This window comes from Mastigoproctus giganteus, chromosome 6 (assembly GCF_048544385.1).
Source record: "Mastigoproctus giganteus isolate SK-2022 chromosome 6, ASM4854438v1, whole genome shotgun sequence".
NCBI lineage: Eukaryota > Metazoa > Arthropoda > Arachnida > Uropygi > Thelyphonidae > Mastigoproctus > Mastigoproctus giganteus.
The window spans coordinates 1,774,218-1,791,435 of NC_143580.1; the positions used below are offsets into that span (position 1 = coordinate 1,774,218).

Genomic DNA, 17,218 nt, shown 5'->3' on the forward strand with positions numbered 1-17,218 from the left:
TCATTTGCAACCTCTCGGCCCATCTGCTCAACCTTTCCAGATCCTGTTGCAGTAGCATAGTGTCAGTAGTGTCCTTGACAACCCTGCCAACCTTCGTATCGTCTGCAAACTTGGACATTAAGCTTGATATACCATTATCAATATCATTTATAAATACAGAAAACAATAATGGATCCAATACTGAACCCTGAGGGACTCCACTAATAACATTAGTCCACGATGAGCAGTGTCCATTGATTACCACTCTCTGTCTTCTCCCCCTCAACCACCCCTTTATCCATAGCAGAAATTTGCCTCCAATGCCACACTGCTCCAATTTTTGCAGCAGTCTTCCATGTGCAACAGTATCAAAAGCCTTTCTAAGATCCAAGTATATAATATCAAAGTTATTCCCTGCATCCAGTTCTTTTGTGACTGCATCATAGTATCCAATCAAATTGGTCAGGCAAGACTTCTCCTTAACAAAACCATGCTGTGTCCGAGCTATAACTGAAGTCTTGTCTAGATGATCCTGCAGTGCTTCTTTAACCAGTGCCTCCATTAATTTTCCGGGAACAGAAGTTAAACTAACAGGTCTATAATTACTTGTGTCACCCTTTGATCCTCCTTTGTGAATTGGGGTCACATTTGCACATCTCCAGTCCATGGGTACTTTCCTTGAGTCCAAATTTGTTTTGAAATCACAGAAACCAAAAAGATTAATGTAGGCAAACTGTAGCTTAAACAATAATAACAAATTAGTTTGTTTTGGATATAAGGTATATAACAAGGAAGGTGAGAAATAGCATTTAGAACTAATATAAAGATGGTTTAGTTTGTTGGGAAGCGTTATCTGTGGGAGTTGTGGGGTAGAGAAAATGAAACAAAATGAAGAACTCGTACATGAGAAATTTTTATAAGCTGAAACATGTGGATGTAAAATCCTTAGATAGTAACTTGATAGAAGACAAAGGACTGTAAATGATGGTTCTCTTCAGAATCAAATAGTCAGAAGTGGAAGACCCAACCCCCCCTTGAGGATCAGTTTGGGACTACTCCTGTTTCTGAATTCCTTAAATGATACTGATGAAGAGATAGAGGGCATCATGGCAGGATTTGCAGAAGATGTGGATACTGGAGAGTGTTTAATGACCAACAATAAGCAGTGCTATTACAGAATGATGTAGATAGGCTTCAGGGAGGGCGAATTTAAAACAGCAGAGAAAGATAGCAATTTGGGAGTTACAGGCAGGTGTAAACTCTGTGCACTGCACAAAGTGCCTGGCAAAAAACTAGCAAAAGAGCACCCATACGGAGATAATCTTCAAATATGTGAACTAGAGAGCTTGGTTTATTTAGGTACCTCAAATGGGAATCAGATTATGGTTTTTAAGGCTTTGATAGAGGGTAGTAAAAATGAATGAAGGGGAAAATTTCATGGAACTAAGTGACAAATTCCAAGGGACATAAATTCAAAGTAAAAGAAAATAACTGTGGACAGTTTGCAGAAAGTTTCCCTTTAACCAGAAAACTGCTAATCATTGAAATAAATTTTGCCTCCATAGGTAATTGTGACTGACAGCTTGAGAAAAATTTAAATATAATAAATTTAATGAATTATTTAAATATTAGTAAAAATCTTAAAATAAATTTACCCAGGAAGGGTCAATAGAATAAACATGCAAACATATAATTGGCAGTTAGTCAATATGCGTTTGTTTTAAGGTTAAAAAAAAAAAAGGAATAAAAGATGTGTGCATTAAAAACATGTTCATGGTAGTTTATAAAAAAAAAGAAGAAAACGCATGAGACCTACCACATATCCATGGTCATTCATATTAAGTATGATGTTCTGCCCCATTACTGCAAGGCCAATCAGGGCTATATCAGCTCTAAAAATAGTACAAAATTGTAAATACATAATAAAAAAATTTTAAAAATTAAAATAAATAATAATATATCAAAAATTCAAATGCTTTTAACTACACTTCAATAAATATTACGTAAAAGATCTAAATTATCAAACTGTTTAAAAAGAGCAGTCAAGTCCAGAAAACAGTAAAACAAAAATATGCAAATAATTATTAATTATATTAAGTAAATAATGTATATATTAAGTGCATTAGCATCATTAATACACAGCCATTTCTGAATAAACAGAATATTTAAAAAGCGACATCGTTTTAAGTTATATCTCATATTGTGAATACCTTCACAACAAGTTGCCATGATATTGCACTACTTCGAATAAGTAACGCTTCACCTAAGGAGAAGACTAATGTTACTTATTCTCAGATAGGTACCACCACCCAGACGGCACCGTTTCAGGGCTATTTGGCCCTTCTTCGGTCGGTGGGTAGGTACCCAAGTGATGCAATGATTGCAAAACAGTTATGAAGTATAACTCCACAATATGAGAGATGCCTGAAGGGCCAAATAGCCCTGAAACAGTGCCGTCTGGGTGGTGGTGCCTACCTGAGAATAAGTAACATTAGTCTTCTCGGCGCCTCCGTAGCTAGGTGGGAAGGAGCAGCAGTGCGTAGCACATGCTTCTTGATCAGACCGGGGTTCGAGCCCGTAACCACCAAATAAGAAGGATGCGGAAAGGTCAGGGAATGACCACCGCATATCCCGGAGCAATATGGCCTTAGTTGCTAATGCTCCTAAAAACCAAATAACAAACAACAAACATTAGTCTTCTCCTTAGGTGAAGTGTTACTTATTCAAAGTAGTGCAATATCATGGCAACTCGTTGTGAAGGTATTCACAATATGAGATATAACTTAAAATGATGCCGTTTTTTAAATCTTCCGTTTATTCAGAAATGGCTTGTATCAATGATGCTAATGCACTTAAGATATACATAGTCTGAATTTGCTTGCAGCTTGAGGCTTTAGCCCTAAATGCACCTTAGAATAAATAAATAATTGTTATTAAGCGACTTCTTGCACTGCGTCTATTAGAATGAGCAGAAGCCTGAAAAACAAGATGCATGGTATTTCAGAGACTGCTGGGAGCCATTGCGGTACAAGTAAACACATGGGTTGTGTTAGGGTAGCTAAGAATGGAAACAGGTGCAGGTATACTTGCGTGCACACCAATGCTAGGAGTTTAGTAAATAAATTTGATGAATTTGAGGTATTGCTCAAAACATCAAAGGCAGATATTGTTGGGATATCAGAGACGTGGTGTCACACAGATATAACGGATGCAGAACTGCAATTTGGGGAGTACAACGTCTACAGAAAGGATAGACAGGATATGAAGGGGGGAGGGGTTATGCTATTAGTTAAGAAACACATAAAAACCAAGGAAGTGAAGCCAGTCGACATCGCTGGACAGTGCAGTGTGGAGTCAGTTTGGTGTGACATAAACATTGGGAGATCAAAATTGAGAGTAGGAGTGTGCTATAGGCCTAATGACTCTGATGAGTATAATAAGGAACTGTACAGGGAAATAGAGTGGGCCAGTAAATCAGAGTGTCTTATAATGGGAGATTTTAATTTCCCAGATATTGACTGGAATTTGGGGGCTGGTTACTCACACACTAGCAGGACTTTTGTGGATTTATTGGATGATTGTTTTCTACATCAGCATGTTCGGGAGGCAACTAGAGGGAGTAATACTCTTGATTTGATTATCAGCAGTGATTCTTCATGCATTAAGAATCTGCAGATAAATGAACCACTAGGTGGCAGTGATCACAGTGTGCTGAAGTGGGATTTACTCAAAGAGGTAACTACCATTAGGGGTAAAGGGAAGGGTTATTGCTTCCGTAAAGGCGACTACGATGGACTGAGACAGTATTTAAATTCTATACAGTGGGACCAACTGTTGATGTTACCAACAGCAAATTCAAAATGGGAAGCATTCAAAGAACTTATCTTGGAAGCTACTAGGCTTTACATACCAACTAAGAAATATTGTTTAAGGTTTAGGCCAAAATGGATGTCAGATGAACTAATGAGGCATATGGCAGAGAAGAAAAATGCATGGGATACATACAAATTAACACATGACACAGAAGCCTATGATAGATACAAGTTGATATGCAACCAAGTTACAAAGGAGGTTAGGCAGGCGAAGGCAGATTACGAGAAATCCTTGGCAAGGGATGCAAAGAAAAACAGCAAAGAGTTCTTTACTTATGTAAACTCTAGAAGGAAGGGGATGAATCAGATTGGTCCACTTGATATTGATGGGTCAAGTGTTGATGATCCTGCTCAGGTAGCTAACAAACTAAATGAATATTTTGCATCGACATTCACACATGAGGAGTTATTCAGCGAGGGGAATGCCAGAGGTGTATTCAACTCTAGCAGTAAGCTACAGAATCTTGAAATAACTGGGAGTAAAGTGGAGGAAAAACTGTTGAAGATAAACACAAGAAAGGCACCCGGGGCGGATGGGATCTATCCAGTTATATTAAAGGAGGCAGCAAAGGAAGCAAGCAAACCCTTAGCCATAATTATGAGAGCTTCCTTGGACTCAGGGGAGGTACCCATAGACTGGAAATGTGCAAATGTGACCCCAATTCACAAAGGAGGATCAAAGGCTGACACAAGTAATTATAGACCTGTGAGCTTAACTTCTGTTCCAGGAAAATTAATGGAGGCACTGGTTAAAGAAGCACTGCAGGATCATTTAGACAAGACTTCAGTTATAGCTCAGACACAGCATGGTTTTGTTAAGGGGAAGTCTTGCCTGACCAACTTGATTGGATACTATGATGCAGTCACAAAAGAACTGGATGCAGGGAATAACTTTGATATTATATACTTGGATCTTAGAAAGGCTTTTGATACTGTTGCACATGGAAGACTGCTACACAAATTGGAGCAGTGTGACATTGGAGGCAAATTGCTGCTATGGATAAAGGGGTGGTTGAGGGGGAGAAGACAGAGAGTGGTAATCAATGGACACTTCTCATCGTGGACTGATGTTATTAGTGGAGTCCCTCAGGGCTCAGTGTTGGGTCCATTATTGTTTTCTGTATTTATAAATGATATTGATGATGGTATATCGGGCTTAATGTCCAAGTTTGCAGACGATACAAAGGTTGGCAGGGTTGTCAAGGACACTACTGACACTATGCTGCTGCAACAGGATCTGGAAAGGTTGAGCAGATGGGCTGAGAGGTGGCAAATGAAGTTTAACATTGACAAATGTAAAGTACTACACATGGGAAACAGCAACCCCAGAGCAACGTATCAACTCTGTGGTACTACACTGACAGTGGTAGAGAATGAAAGGGACTTGGGGGTGGTTGTGCAGGCAGATATGAAGTTCTCTGAGCAGTGCAAACGGGCTGCAAGAGTAGCTCATGGAGTATTGTCAATGATATACAGGAATTTTTCCAGCAGGGATAAGGAGGTGATTATTCCATTGTATAAGGCGATGGTCAGGCCACACCTAGAGTGCTGTATACAGGTCTGGAGGCCTCATTTCAAGAAGGATGTAGAGCTGCTGGAACGAGTACAGAGAAGAGCAACAAGATTAGTGAATGGAACAAAGGGGTGCTCTTACGAAGAAAGGCTTAAGTTTTGCAAATTACAGTGTCTGGAGACTAGGCACCAGCAAGGTGATCTGATAGAGGTGTATAAAGCCTTGAATGGTTTAAGCATGCTCAATGCTGATGGGATTCTTCCTCTAGCTCAGAAAAATCACCTGAGAGGGCATAAATTCAAATTGAGGAAAGACAGATGTAGGATAGACGTGCAGAAATTTGCCTTTAGCCAGCGGGTGGTTGGTTGGTGGAACAGACTTCCATCCCTTGTGGTGGAGGTTGATAGCCTAAATAAGTTTAAGGCTCAGCTGGACAGGTATTTTGAACGAACAGAGGGGTGAAGTGGAAGTGGGTTTTTTTTTTTTTTTTTTTGCTGATACTGCATAAGCTTGCTTTCTTGCATCAAATGCCTCTACTAATGCTAATGCTAATAATGGAATTATATGTTGAAATTAGTTTACTCTTTGCAGTTCACTGCACAAACTGCCATATAAATGCCTCACCTCTATACAGCAAGAAAATGGCCTGAATTACTTTCAAGTGATTAGATTTCTTTTAATTACAACAAAAAAAGAAAAATATCAAACTTAACACCTAATCTTTGCAATCTGATTTAAAGCAGACTTTCTAATATAGAATAATTAACAAGCTATTGGAACAAAAAATTTGTACAAAACATGACAAGGGGAAGGTAGAGTGAAACGGGGAAGAAAGTGCTTGTCCAGAGAATCACTAAGATTTAAACCAACTCAACAGGTTTTAAAAACAATCTATTGCACATTACTGAAATTATTATTGATTATACAGAAGGTCTGCATAGAAATGAAAAAACTTTTAAGGAAGGCTTAACTTTTTACTTAGGAATGTAAAAACAAGAATATTCACATAGATCATAGTCAGTATGCTGGAGTTTTATATGGTTTTTTTGCAAACATAATAACATCCAAGTAAATTACAGACATCACAAACCTTGTAATGTGATATTTATGATGGTTTAATATCACAGACATTCAGTGTTAACATTTATAACACAGACTAAGTCACAATAGGTGTGCAAAGGGTGCAAGAATATTTACTGATGCTATCAAGGCAGTGTTAGGTGGGTGGGAAAACTGTTAGCTTGGGGGGGGGGGATACAGACTATTAGATTAACAGTAGCCACTGGCAGAGGTGAAAGTGATTCTTGCACTGTTTCTGTTGGAATGAGCAGCAGCCGGGAAAACAAGATGCAGGTTATTTCAGAGACTGCTGGCAGACATTGCGGTACAAGTAAACACATGGGTTGTGTTAGAGTTGCTAAGAATAGAAACAGGTGCATGTATACCTGCGTGTACACCAATGCTAGGAGTTTGGTAAATAAATTTGATGAATTTGAGGTATTGCTCAAAACATCAAAGGCAGATATTGTTGGGATATCAGAGACGTGGTGTCACACAGATATAAGGAGTGCAGAACTGGAATTTGGGGAATACAATGTGTACAGAAGGGATAGACAGGATAGAAAGGGAGGAGGGGTTATGCTAGTAGTTAAGAAACAAATCCAATGAAGTGAAGCAGGTCAACATCACTCGACAGTGAAGTGTCGAGTCAGTTTGGTGTGACATAAGTATTGGGAGTAGGAGTGTGCTTTGGGCCTAATTACTCTGATGAGTATAATAAGAAACTGTACAGGGAAATAGAGTGGGTCAGTAAATCACAGTCTTATAATGGAGGATTTTAATTTACCTGATATTGACTGGAATTTGTGGATTCTTCACTCACACACTAGCAAGGTTTTTGTGGATTTATTGGATGATTGTTTTCTAGATCAGTATGTTCAGAAGGCAACTAGAGGGATTAATACTCTTGATCTGATTATCAGTAGTGATTCTTTGTGCATTAAGAATATGCAGATAAAGGAACCACCAGGTGGCAGTGATCACAGTGTCCTGAAGTAGGATTTACTCAAAGAGGTAACTACCATCAGGGGTAAAGGAAGGGTTTTTGCTTTCGTAAAGGTGACAGTTTTTTTTTTTTTTTTAGGAACATTAGCACTTAAGGCCATATTTCTCCGGGATATGCGGTGATCATTCCCTGACCTTTCGGCATCCTCCGTATTAGGTGGTGACGGGCTCGAACCCCTGTCTAATCAAGAAGGCGCCTGTAAAGGTGACTATGATGGTGTGAGACAGTATTTAAATTCTATACAGTGGGACCAACTGATGACGTTACCAAAAGCAAAAGCAAAATGGGAAGCATTCAAAGAATATGTTGGAAGCTGCTAGTTACAATACCAACTAAGAAATACTGTTCAAGATTTAGAACTAAATGGATGTCAGATGAACTGATGAGACATATGGCAGAGAAGAAAAAAGCATGGGATACATATAAATTAATGGGTGACATGGAAGCCTATGATAGATATAAGCTGGTTTCTAACCAAGTCAGAAAGGAGATTAGGCAGGCAAAGGCAGATGATGAGACATCTTTGGCAAAGGATGAAAAGAAAAACAGAAAAGAGTTCTTTAAGGAAAGGGATGAATCAGATGGGGTCCACTGGATATTGATGGTTCAACTGTTGATGATCCTGCTCAGGTGGCTAAGAAACTAAATGAGTATTAGCATTAGCTAACGCATATGATGTAAAAAAGAAAGCTTATGCAACATCAGCAAAAAAAAAAAAAAAAACCCACTCCCACTTCACCCCTCCGTTCCTTCAAAATACCTATCCAGCTGAGCCTTAAATTTGTTTAGACTATCAACTTCCACGACAACGGATGGAAGTCTGTTCCACCAACCAACTACCCGCTGGCTAAAGGCAAATTTCCGAACGTCTATCCTACATCTGTCTTTACTCAATTTGAATTTATGACCTCTCAGGTGATTATTCTGAGCAAGAGGGAGAATCCCATCAGCATTGAGCATGCTCAAACCATTCAAGGCTTTATACACCTCTATCAGATCACCTCGATGGTGCCTAGTCTCCAGACACTGTAATTTGCAAAAGTTAAGCTTTTCTTCGCAAGCGTACCCCTTTGTTCCATTCACTAATCTTGTTGCCCTTCTCTGTACTCGGTTCCAGCAGCTCTACATCCTTCTTGAAATGAGGCCTCCAGACCTGTATACAGTACTCACAGTGTGGCCTGACCATTGCCTTATACAAGGGAATAATCACCTCCTTATCCCTGCTAGAAAAATTCCTGTATATCATTCACAAGACACCATGAGCTACTCTTGCAGCCCATCTGTACTGCTCGGCGAACTTCATATCTGCCTGCACAATTACCCCCAGGTCCTTTTCATTCTCTACCACGTTGCTCTGGGGTTGCTGCACGTTGATACGTTGCTCTGGGGTTGCTGTTTCCCATATGTAGTACTTTACATTTGTCAATGTTAAACTTCATTTGCCACCTCTCAGCCCATCTGCTCAACCTTTCCAGATCCTGTTGCAGCAGCATAGTGTCAGTAGTGTCCTTGACAACCCTGCCAACCTTTGTATCGTCTGCAAAACTTGGACATTATGCTTGATATACCATCATCAATATCATTTATAAATACAGAAAACAATAATGGACGCAACACTGAACCCTGAGGGACTTCACTAATACCGTTAGTCCACGATGAGCAGTGTCCGTTGATTACCACTCTGACTTCTACTCCTCAACCACCCCTCTATCCGTAGCAGCAATTTGTCTCCAATGCCACACTTCTCCAATTTGTGCAGCAGTCTTCCAAGTGCAACAGTATCAAAAGCCTTTCTAAGATCCAAGTACAGGCATACCTCGAATAACGAATACGATGCGTTCCACGAAATTACTTCGTTAAGCGAAACTTCGTTTTCAGAGGTAAAAATACTATGGCCAGAATAGGGATACGTTCCTACGTAACGATAATGAAAAGCTTTTTTTTCGAACAAAGAAAAGTTTTATTAAATAAACAGTCAACTTACATACAAAGTGAAATCACATTTTAAAATATGAGTCTAAAGTTGATTGCTTATGCTTTTTTTCTCTTTCATTTAACAATTGCCTATACGGAGTTATTGCATTTAACACTGATCGCTTAACAATAAAACTTCTTCCTAAATCAGGATCATTTTCACTAAAAAAATTTAAAATGTTTTCAATGTCATTTAAGCACCTTTTTAAATCTTTGGTTGTTAACACTTTTTCGGCAGGAACTTCTTTAACTTCGTCTTCATTATCTTTGTCTTCGTTGCTAACAAGGTTTTCTAAATCTTCCACTGAAAAACCATCATCTTCTGCATTCAATAAATTTCTAACATCCTCTTCATCGACATTTTCGAAACCTATTGATTGAGCCATCTGGATAACTTCATTTCTAATTTCTTGGATGTTATTTTCTTCTTCTAGTACAACTTTTGGCCATATTTTGCGCCAAACTCCATTTAAGCATTTCTTAGTGACTTCTTTCCAAGAACTATTAATGTTTTCAATTGCGTTTTTAATGGTGTAGTTTTTCCAAAAAGTTTTAACTGTCATTTCCTCTTTATCCTCTAGTTCAGTTAAATTGCTTAATGTTCGACGCAGATAATAAGCTTTAAATGATGCTATTATTCCCTGATCCAATGGTTGAATCAGGGAAGTTGTGTTTGCTGGAAGAAACACAACTTTGACAGGAATGCATGTGTCCAACGTGTTAAGATCAGTAGGATGTCCCGGAGCATTGTCTAACAACAAAAGAGCTTTTTCTTCAAAGTTGTTTTTTTGACAATACCGTTTTACTTCAGGACAAAAGTGGTTAACAAACCAATCAGTAAATAACTCCTTGGTAACCCACGCTTTTCTATTTGCTTTCCATATTACAAAGGTAAATTCATTTTTATGTTACCTTTTAACACCCTCGGATTTTCTGAATGATAAATTAATAACAATTTTAATTTATAATCGCCAGAGGCATTTGATCCAAAGAGTAACGTTAAATGGTCTTTGGCTGCTTTGAACCCAGCAGCTGATTTTTCTTCAATAGAAATGAAGCTTTTTGTTGGTAGCTGTTTCCAGAACAAACCGCTTTCGTCAACATTGAACACCAAATTTGGTGGAAAATTTTCACGTTCAGTTATTTCCTTTAGTTTTTCTGGAAACTCCTCCTGTTAATTTTACACTATGAATCCTGGCCCGTTTTTTAAATTTCTCGAACCAACCACGAGAAGCCCCAAATGTTTCCGTAATTTCTTCAGTTTGTTTAGATTTCAGGTGATTAAACTGGAATATTTTTTTATGTTAAATGGGGCTTGAAATTGCGGACTTCGTTATATCGAAGCTTCGTTATCAGAGGTAACGTTAACCGAGGTATGCCTGTATATAATATCAAAGTTATTCCCTGCATTCAGTTCTTTTGGGACTGCATCATAGTATCCAATCAAATTGATCAGGCAAGACTTCCCCTTAACAAAACCATGTGTGTCCGAGCTATAACTGAAATCTTGTCTAGATTATCCTGTAGTGCTTCTTTAACCAGTGCCTCCATTAATTTTCCTGGAACAGAAGTTAAACTCACAGGTCTATAATTACTTGTGTCAGCCTTTGATCCTCCTTTGTGAATTGGGGTCACATTTGCACATCTCCAGTCTGTGGGTACTTCCCTGAGTCCAAGGAAGCTCTCATAATTATGGCTAAGGGTTTGCTTACTTCCTTTGCTGCCTCCTTTAATATAACTGGATAGATCCCATCCACCCCAGGTGTCTTTCTTGTGTTTATCTTCAACAATTTCTCCTTCACTTTACTCTCAATTATTACAAGATTCTCTAGCTTACTGCCAGAGTTGAATACACCTCTGGCATTCCCCTCACTGACTAACTCCTCATGTGTGAATGTCGATGCAAAATATTCATTTAGTTCGTTAGCTACCTGAGCAGAATCATCGACATCAAGTGGATCAATCTGATTCATCACCTTCCTTCTAGAGTTTACATACGTAAAAAACTCTGCTATTTTTCTTTGCATCCCTTGCCAAAGATTTCTCGTAATCTGCCTTTGCCTGCCTAACCTCCTTTGTAACTTGGTTACAGATCAACTTGTATCTATCATAGGCTTCTGTGTCACGTGTTAATTTATATGTAAGCCATGCATTTTTCTTTGCTGTCATATGCCTCAGTAGTTCATCTGACATCCATTTAGGCCTAAACCTTGAACAACATTTCTTAGTTGGTATATAAAGCCTATTAGCTTCCAACATAAGTTCTTTGAATGCTTCCCATTTTGAATATGCTGTTGGTAACATCTTCAGTTGGTCTCACTGTATACAATTTAAATACTGTCTCAGACCATCGTAGTCACCTTTACGAAGGCAATAACCCTTCCCTTTACCCCTGCTGGTAGTTATCTCTTTGAGTAAATCCCACTTCAGCACACTGTCATCACTGTCACCTAGTGGTTCCTTTATCTGCAGATTCTTAATGCATGAAGAATCACTGCTGATAATCAGATCAAGAGAATTAATCCCTCTAGTTGCCTCCCGAACATGCTGATGTAGAAAACAATCATCCAATATAACCACAAAAGCCTTGCTAGTGTGTGAGTGACCAACCCACAAATTCCAGTCAATATCTGGGAAATTAAAATTAATCCCCCATTATAAGAGTCTCTAATGTACTGGCCCACTCTATTTCCCTGTACAGTTTCTTATTATTCTCATCAGAGTCATTAGGCCTATAGCACACTCCTACTCTCAATTTTGATCTCCCAATGCTTACGTCACACCAAACTGACTCGACATTGCACTGCCCAGCGATGTCAACTGGCTTCACTTTTTTGGATTTTATATGTTTCTTAACTAATAGCATAACTCGTCCTCCCTTCCTATCCATCCTTTCTGTAGACGTTGTACCCCCCATTAAATTCCAGTTCTGCATTCCTTATATCTGTATGACACCACGTCAAGTGGGTCAGAAAACTGCTAGTTGGGGGGGGATACAAGGACAAATAGATTAACAGTAGCCACTGGCAGAGGTGGAAGTGATTCTTGCACTGCTTCTATTGAAATGAGCAGAAGCCTGAAAAACAAGATGCAGGATATTTCAGAGACTGCTGGGAGTCATTGCGGTACAAGTAAACACATGGGTTGTGTTAGGGTAGCTAAGAATAGAAACAGGTGCATGTATACCTGCGTGTACACCAATGCTAGGAGTTTTGTAAATAAATTTGATGAATTTGAGGTATTGCTCAAAACATCAAAGGCAGATATTGTTGGGATATCAGAGACGTGGTGTCACACAGATATAAGTAATGCGGAACTGGAATTTGGGGAATACAATGTGTATAGAAAGGATAGACAGGACAGGAGGGGAGGAGGGGTTATGCTATTAATTAAGAAACACATAAGGTCCAAGGAAGTGAAGCCAGTCGACATCGATGGACAGGGCAGTGTCGAGTCAGTTTGGTGTGACATAAGCAAAGGGAAATCAAAATTGAGAGTAGCAGTGTGCTATAGGCCTAATGACTCTGATGAGTATAATAAGATATTGTACAGGGAAATAGAGTGGGCCAGTAAATCAGAGAGTCTTATAATGGGGGATTTTAATTTCCCAGATAGACTGGAATTTGTGGGTTGGTCACTCGCACACTAGCAAGGGCTTTTGTGGATTTATTGGATGATTGTTTTCTACATCAGCATGTTCGTGAGGCAACAAGAGGGAGCAATACTCTTGATCTGATTATCAGTAGTGATTCTTCATGCATTAAGAATCTGCAGATAAATGAACCACTAGGTGGCAGTGATCACAGTGTGTTGAAGTGGGATTTACTCAAGGAGGTAACTACCATCAGAGGTAAAGGGAAGGGTTTTTGTTTTCGTAAAGGCGACTATGATGGTCTGAGACAGTATTTAATTTCTATACAGTGGGACCAACTGATGATGTTACCAACAGCGAACTCAAAATGGGAAGCATTCAAGGAACTAATCTTGGAGGCTACCAGGCTTTACATACCAACTAAGAAATATTGTTCAAGGTTTAGGCCTAAATGGTTGTCAGATGAACTAATGAGGCATGTGGCAGAGAAGAAAAATGCATGGGATACATACAAATTAATGGGTGACATGGAAGCCTATGATAGATATAAGTTGGTCTGTAACCAAGTCACAAAGGAGATTAGGCAGGCAAAGGCAGACTATGAAAAATCCTTGGCAAAGGATGCAAAGAAAAACAGAAAAGAGTTCTTTACATATTTAAACTCGAGAAGGAAAGGGATGAATCAGATTGGTCCACTGGATATTGATGGTTCCACAGTTGAGGATCCTGCTCAGGTGGCTAACAATCTAAACGAGTATTTTGCATCTACATTCACGCATGAGGAGTTATTCAGGAAGGAGAATGATGTAGGTAAAGTAAACACTGGCAGTGAGCTGGATGATTTTGTAATAACTGAGAGGAAAGTGGAGGAGAGATTGTTGAGGATAAATATAAAAAAGGCACCTGGGGTGGATGGGATCTATCCAGTTATATTAAAGGAGGCAGCAAAGGAAGTAAGCACACCCCTAGCCATAATTATGAGAGCTTCCTTGGACTCAGGGGAGGTACCCATAGACTGGAGATGTGCAAATGTAACCCCAATTCACAAAGGAGGATCAAAGGCTGACAGAAGTAATTATAGACCTGTTAGTTTAACTTCTGTTCCAGGTAAGTTAATGGAGGCGCTGGTTAAAGAAGCACTGCAGGATCATCTAGACAAGAATTCAGTTATAGCTCAGACGCAGCATGGTTTTGTTAAGGGCAGGTCTTGCCTGACCAATTTGATTGGATACTATGATGTAGTCACAAAAGAACTGGATGCAGGGAATAACTTTGATATTATATATTTGGATCTTAGAAAGGCTTTTGATACTGTTGTACATGGAAGACTGCTGCACAAATTGGAGCAGTGTGGCATTGGAGGCAAATTGCTGCTATGGATAAGGGGATGGTTGAGTGGCAGAAGACAGAGAGTGGTAATCAATGGACACTGCTCAACATGGACTAATGTTATTAGTGGAGTTCCTCAGGGTTCAGCGTTGGGTCCGTTGTTGTTTTCGGTGTTTATGAATGATATTGATTTCATGTCCAAGTTTAATGTCCAAGTTTGCAGATGATACAAATTTTGGCAGGGTTGTCAAGGACACTACTGACACTATGCTACTACAACAGGATCTGGAAAGGTTGAACAGATGGGCTGAGAGGTGGCAAATGAAGTTTAACATTAACAAATGTAAAGTACTACATATGGGAAACAGTAACCCCAGAGCAACGTATCAACTCTGCGGTACTACACTGACAGTGGTGGAGAATGAAAAGGACCTGGGGGTAATTGTGCAGGCAGATATGAAGTTCTCTGAGCAGTGCAGACGAGCTGCAAGAGTAGCTCATGGTGTCTTGTCAATGATATACAGGAATATTTCTAGCAGGGATAAGGTGATTATTCCCTTGTATAAGGCAATGGTTAGGCCACATCTTGAGTACTGTATACAGGTCTGGAGGCCTCATTTCAAGAAGGATGTAGAGCTGCTGGAACGGGTACAGAGAAGGGCAACAACAACAAGATTAGTGAATGGAACAAAGGGTTGCTCTTACGAAGAAAGGCTTAAGTTTTGAAAATTACAGAGTCTGGAGACTAGGCACCGGCGAGGTGATCTGATAGAGGTGTATAAGGCTTTGAATGGTTTGAGCATGCTCAATGCCAATGGGATTCTTCATCTTGCTCAGAATAATAACCTCAGAGGGCATAAATTCAAATTGAGGAAGGACGGATGTCGGATAGATGTGTGAAAATTTGCCTTTGGCCAGCGGGTGGTTGGTTGGTGGAACCGATTTCCATCACTTGTTGAAGTTGATAGCCTAAACAAATTTAAGGCTCAACTGGACAGGTATTTCGAACGAACGGAGGGGTGAAATGGGAGTGGTTTTTTTTTTTTTTTTTTTGGCTGATACTGAATAAGCTTGCTTTCTTGCATCATATGCCTCTGCTAATGCTAATCTTGTTTTTCAGGCTTCTTTTCATTCCAATAGAAGCAGTGCAAGAATCACTTTCACCTCTGCCAGTGGGTACTGTTAATCTATTAGTCTTTGTATCCCCCCAAGCTAGCAGTTTTCCGACCCACTTAACCCTGTCTCGATAGCATCAGCAAATATTCTTGCACCCTTTCTATTTAAGTGTATCCCATCCCTGTAGAAGCAGTCTCTCCTATTAACAAGTACAGTCCAGGCTGATAAAAATTCTACCCCTTGAGCCATGCGCAATCTTTCCAGGGCCGAATTGATCAACAAGGCTCTCATCATATACTCCCTCCTATCATGTCTGGGCAGAATTGCAGACACTTTCAAATTCAACCCTAATTCAATTTGTGGTGGCTTTTCTTCAACAGTGACTTGTACTTGTTAAGTAATTCTGCCAGTCTCCTACTCTTGATATCATTAGTGCCAACGTGTACAACTATATTAACTTTTGTGCCCTTAAGAGATGATATCCGCTCTACAATGTCATCAACCTTTGACCCTGGCAGACATACCCTGGTCCTATTCCACCTATCCTTTTTCCAAAGCATGTTCCCCGTTTCCCTGACAATAGAATCACCAACAACTACTAGTTCCTGTGGGACCAGCGCGTTCTGCCCTGGGGGTTGCTGCTGTGTTGCGTGATGAACAAGTGCAAGCTCTGGAGTTGATTCTACATTCACACATGAGGAGTTATTCAGGAAGGGAAATGCCAGAGGTGAAGTAAACTCTGGCTGTGAGCTAGATGATTTTGTAATAACTGAGAGGAAAGTGGAGGAGAAATTGTTGGGGATAAACATAAAAAAGGCACCGGGGTGGATAGGATCTATCCAGTTATATTAAAGGAGGCAGCAAAAGAAGTAAGCAAACCTTTAGTCATAATTATGAGAGCTTCTTTGGACTCATTGGAGGTACCCATAGACTGGAGATGTGCAAATGTGACCCCAATTCACAAAGGAGGATCAAAGGCTGACAAAAGTAATTATAGACCTGTGAGTTTAACCTCTGTTCCAGAAAAATTAATAGAGGCACTGGTTAAAGAAGCACTGCAGGATCATCTAGACAAGACTTCATTTATAGCTTGGACACGCATGGTATTTTTAAGGGGAAGTCTTGCCTGACCAATTTGATTGGATACTATGATGCAATCACAAAAGAACTGGATGCAGGGAATAATTTTGATATTATATATTTGGATCTTAGAAAGGCTTTTGATACTGTTGAACATGGAAGACTGCTGAACAAATTGGAGCAGTGTAGCATTGGAGGCAAATTGCTGCTATGGATAAAGGGGTGGTTGAGGCGAGAAGACAGAGTGGTAATCAATGGACACTGCTCATCGTGGACTAATGTTATTAGTGGAATCCCTCAGGGTTCAGTGTTGGGTCCATTGTTGTTTTCTGTATTTATAAATGATATTGATGATGGTATATCAAGCTTAATGTCCAAGTTTGCAGACGATACAAAGGTTGGCAGGGTTGCAACAGGATCTAGAAAGGTTGAGCAGATGGGCTGAGAGGTGGCGAATGAAGTTTAACATTGACAAAATGTTAAGTACCACATATGGGAAGCAGTAACGCCAGAGTGACGTATCAACTGTGTGGTACTACACTGACAGTGGTAGAGAGTGAAAAGTACCTGCAGGTAATTGTGCAGGCAAATACGAAGTTCTCTGAGCAGTGCAGACGGGCTGCAAGAGTAGCTCATAGTGTCTTGTCAATGATATACAGGAATTTTTCTAGCAGGGACAAGGAGGTGATTATCTAGGA

General features: G+C 39.7%; 1 protein-coding gene across 1 annotated transcript in view; it reads right to left on the reverse strand.

Annotated features, from left to right (window-relative positions):
• The window catches only part of Pgd (phosphogluconate dehydrogenase), a 173,275-nt gene that overhangs the window by 136,990 nt on the left and 19,067 nt on the right, over window positions 1-17,218 (reverse strand). Inside the window, exon 2 of the mRNA XM_090375793.1 lies at window positions 1,796-1,871. Coding sequence (XP_090231919.1) covers window positions 1,796-1,871 — 76 coding nt within the window. The remainder of the gene's footprint in view (window positions 1-1,795; window positions 1,872-17,218) is intronic.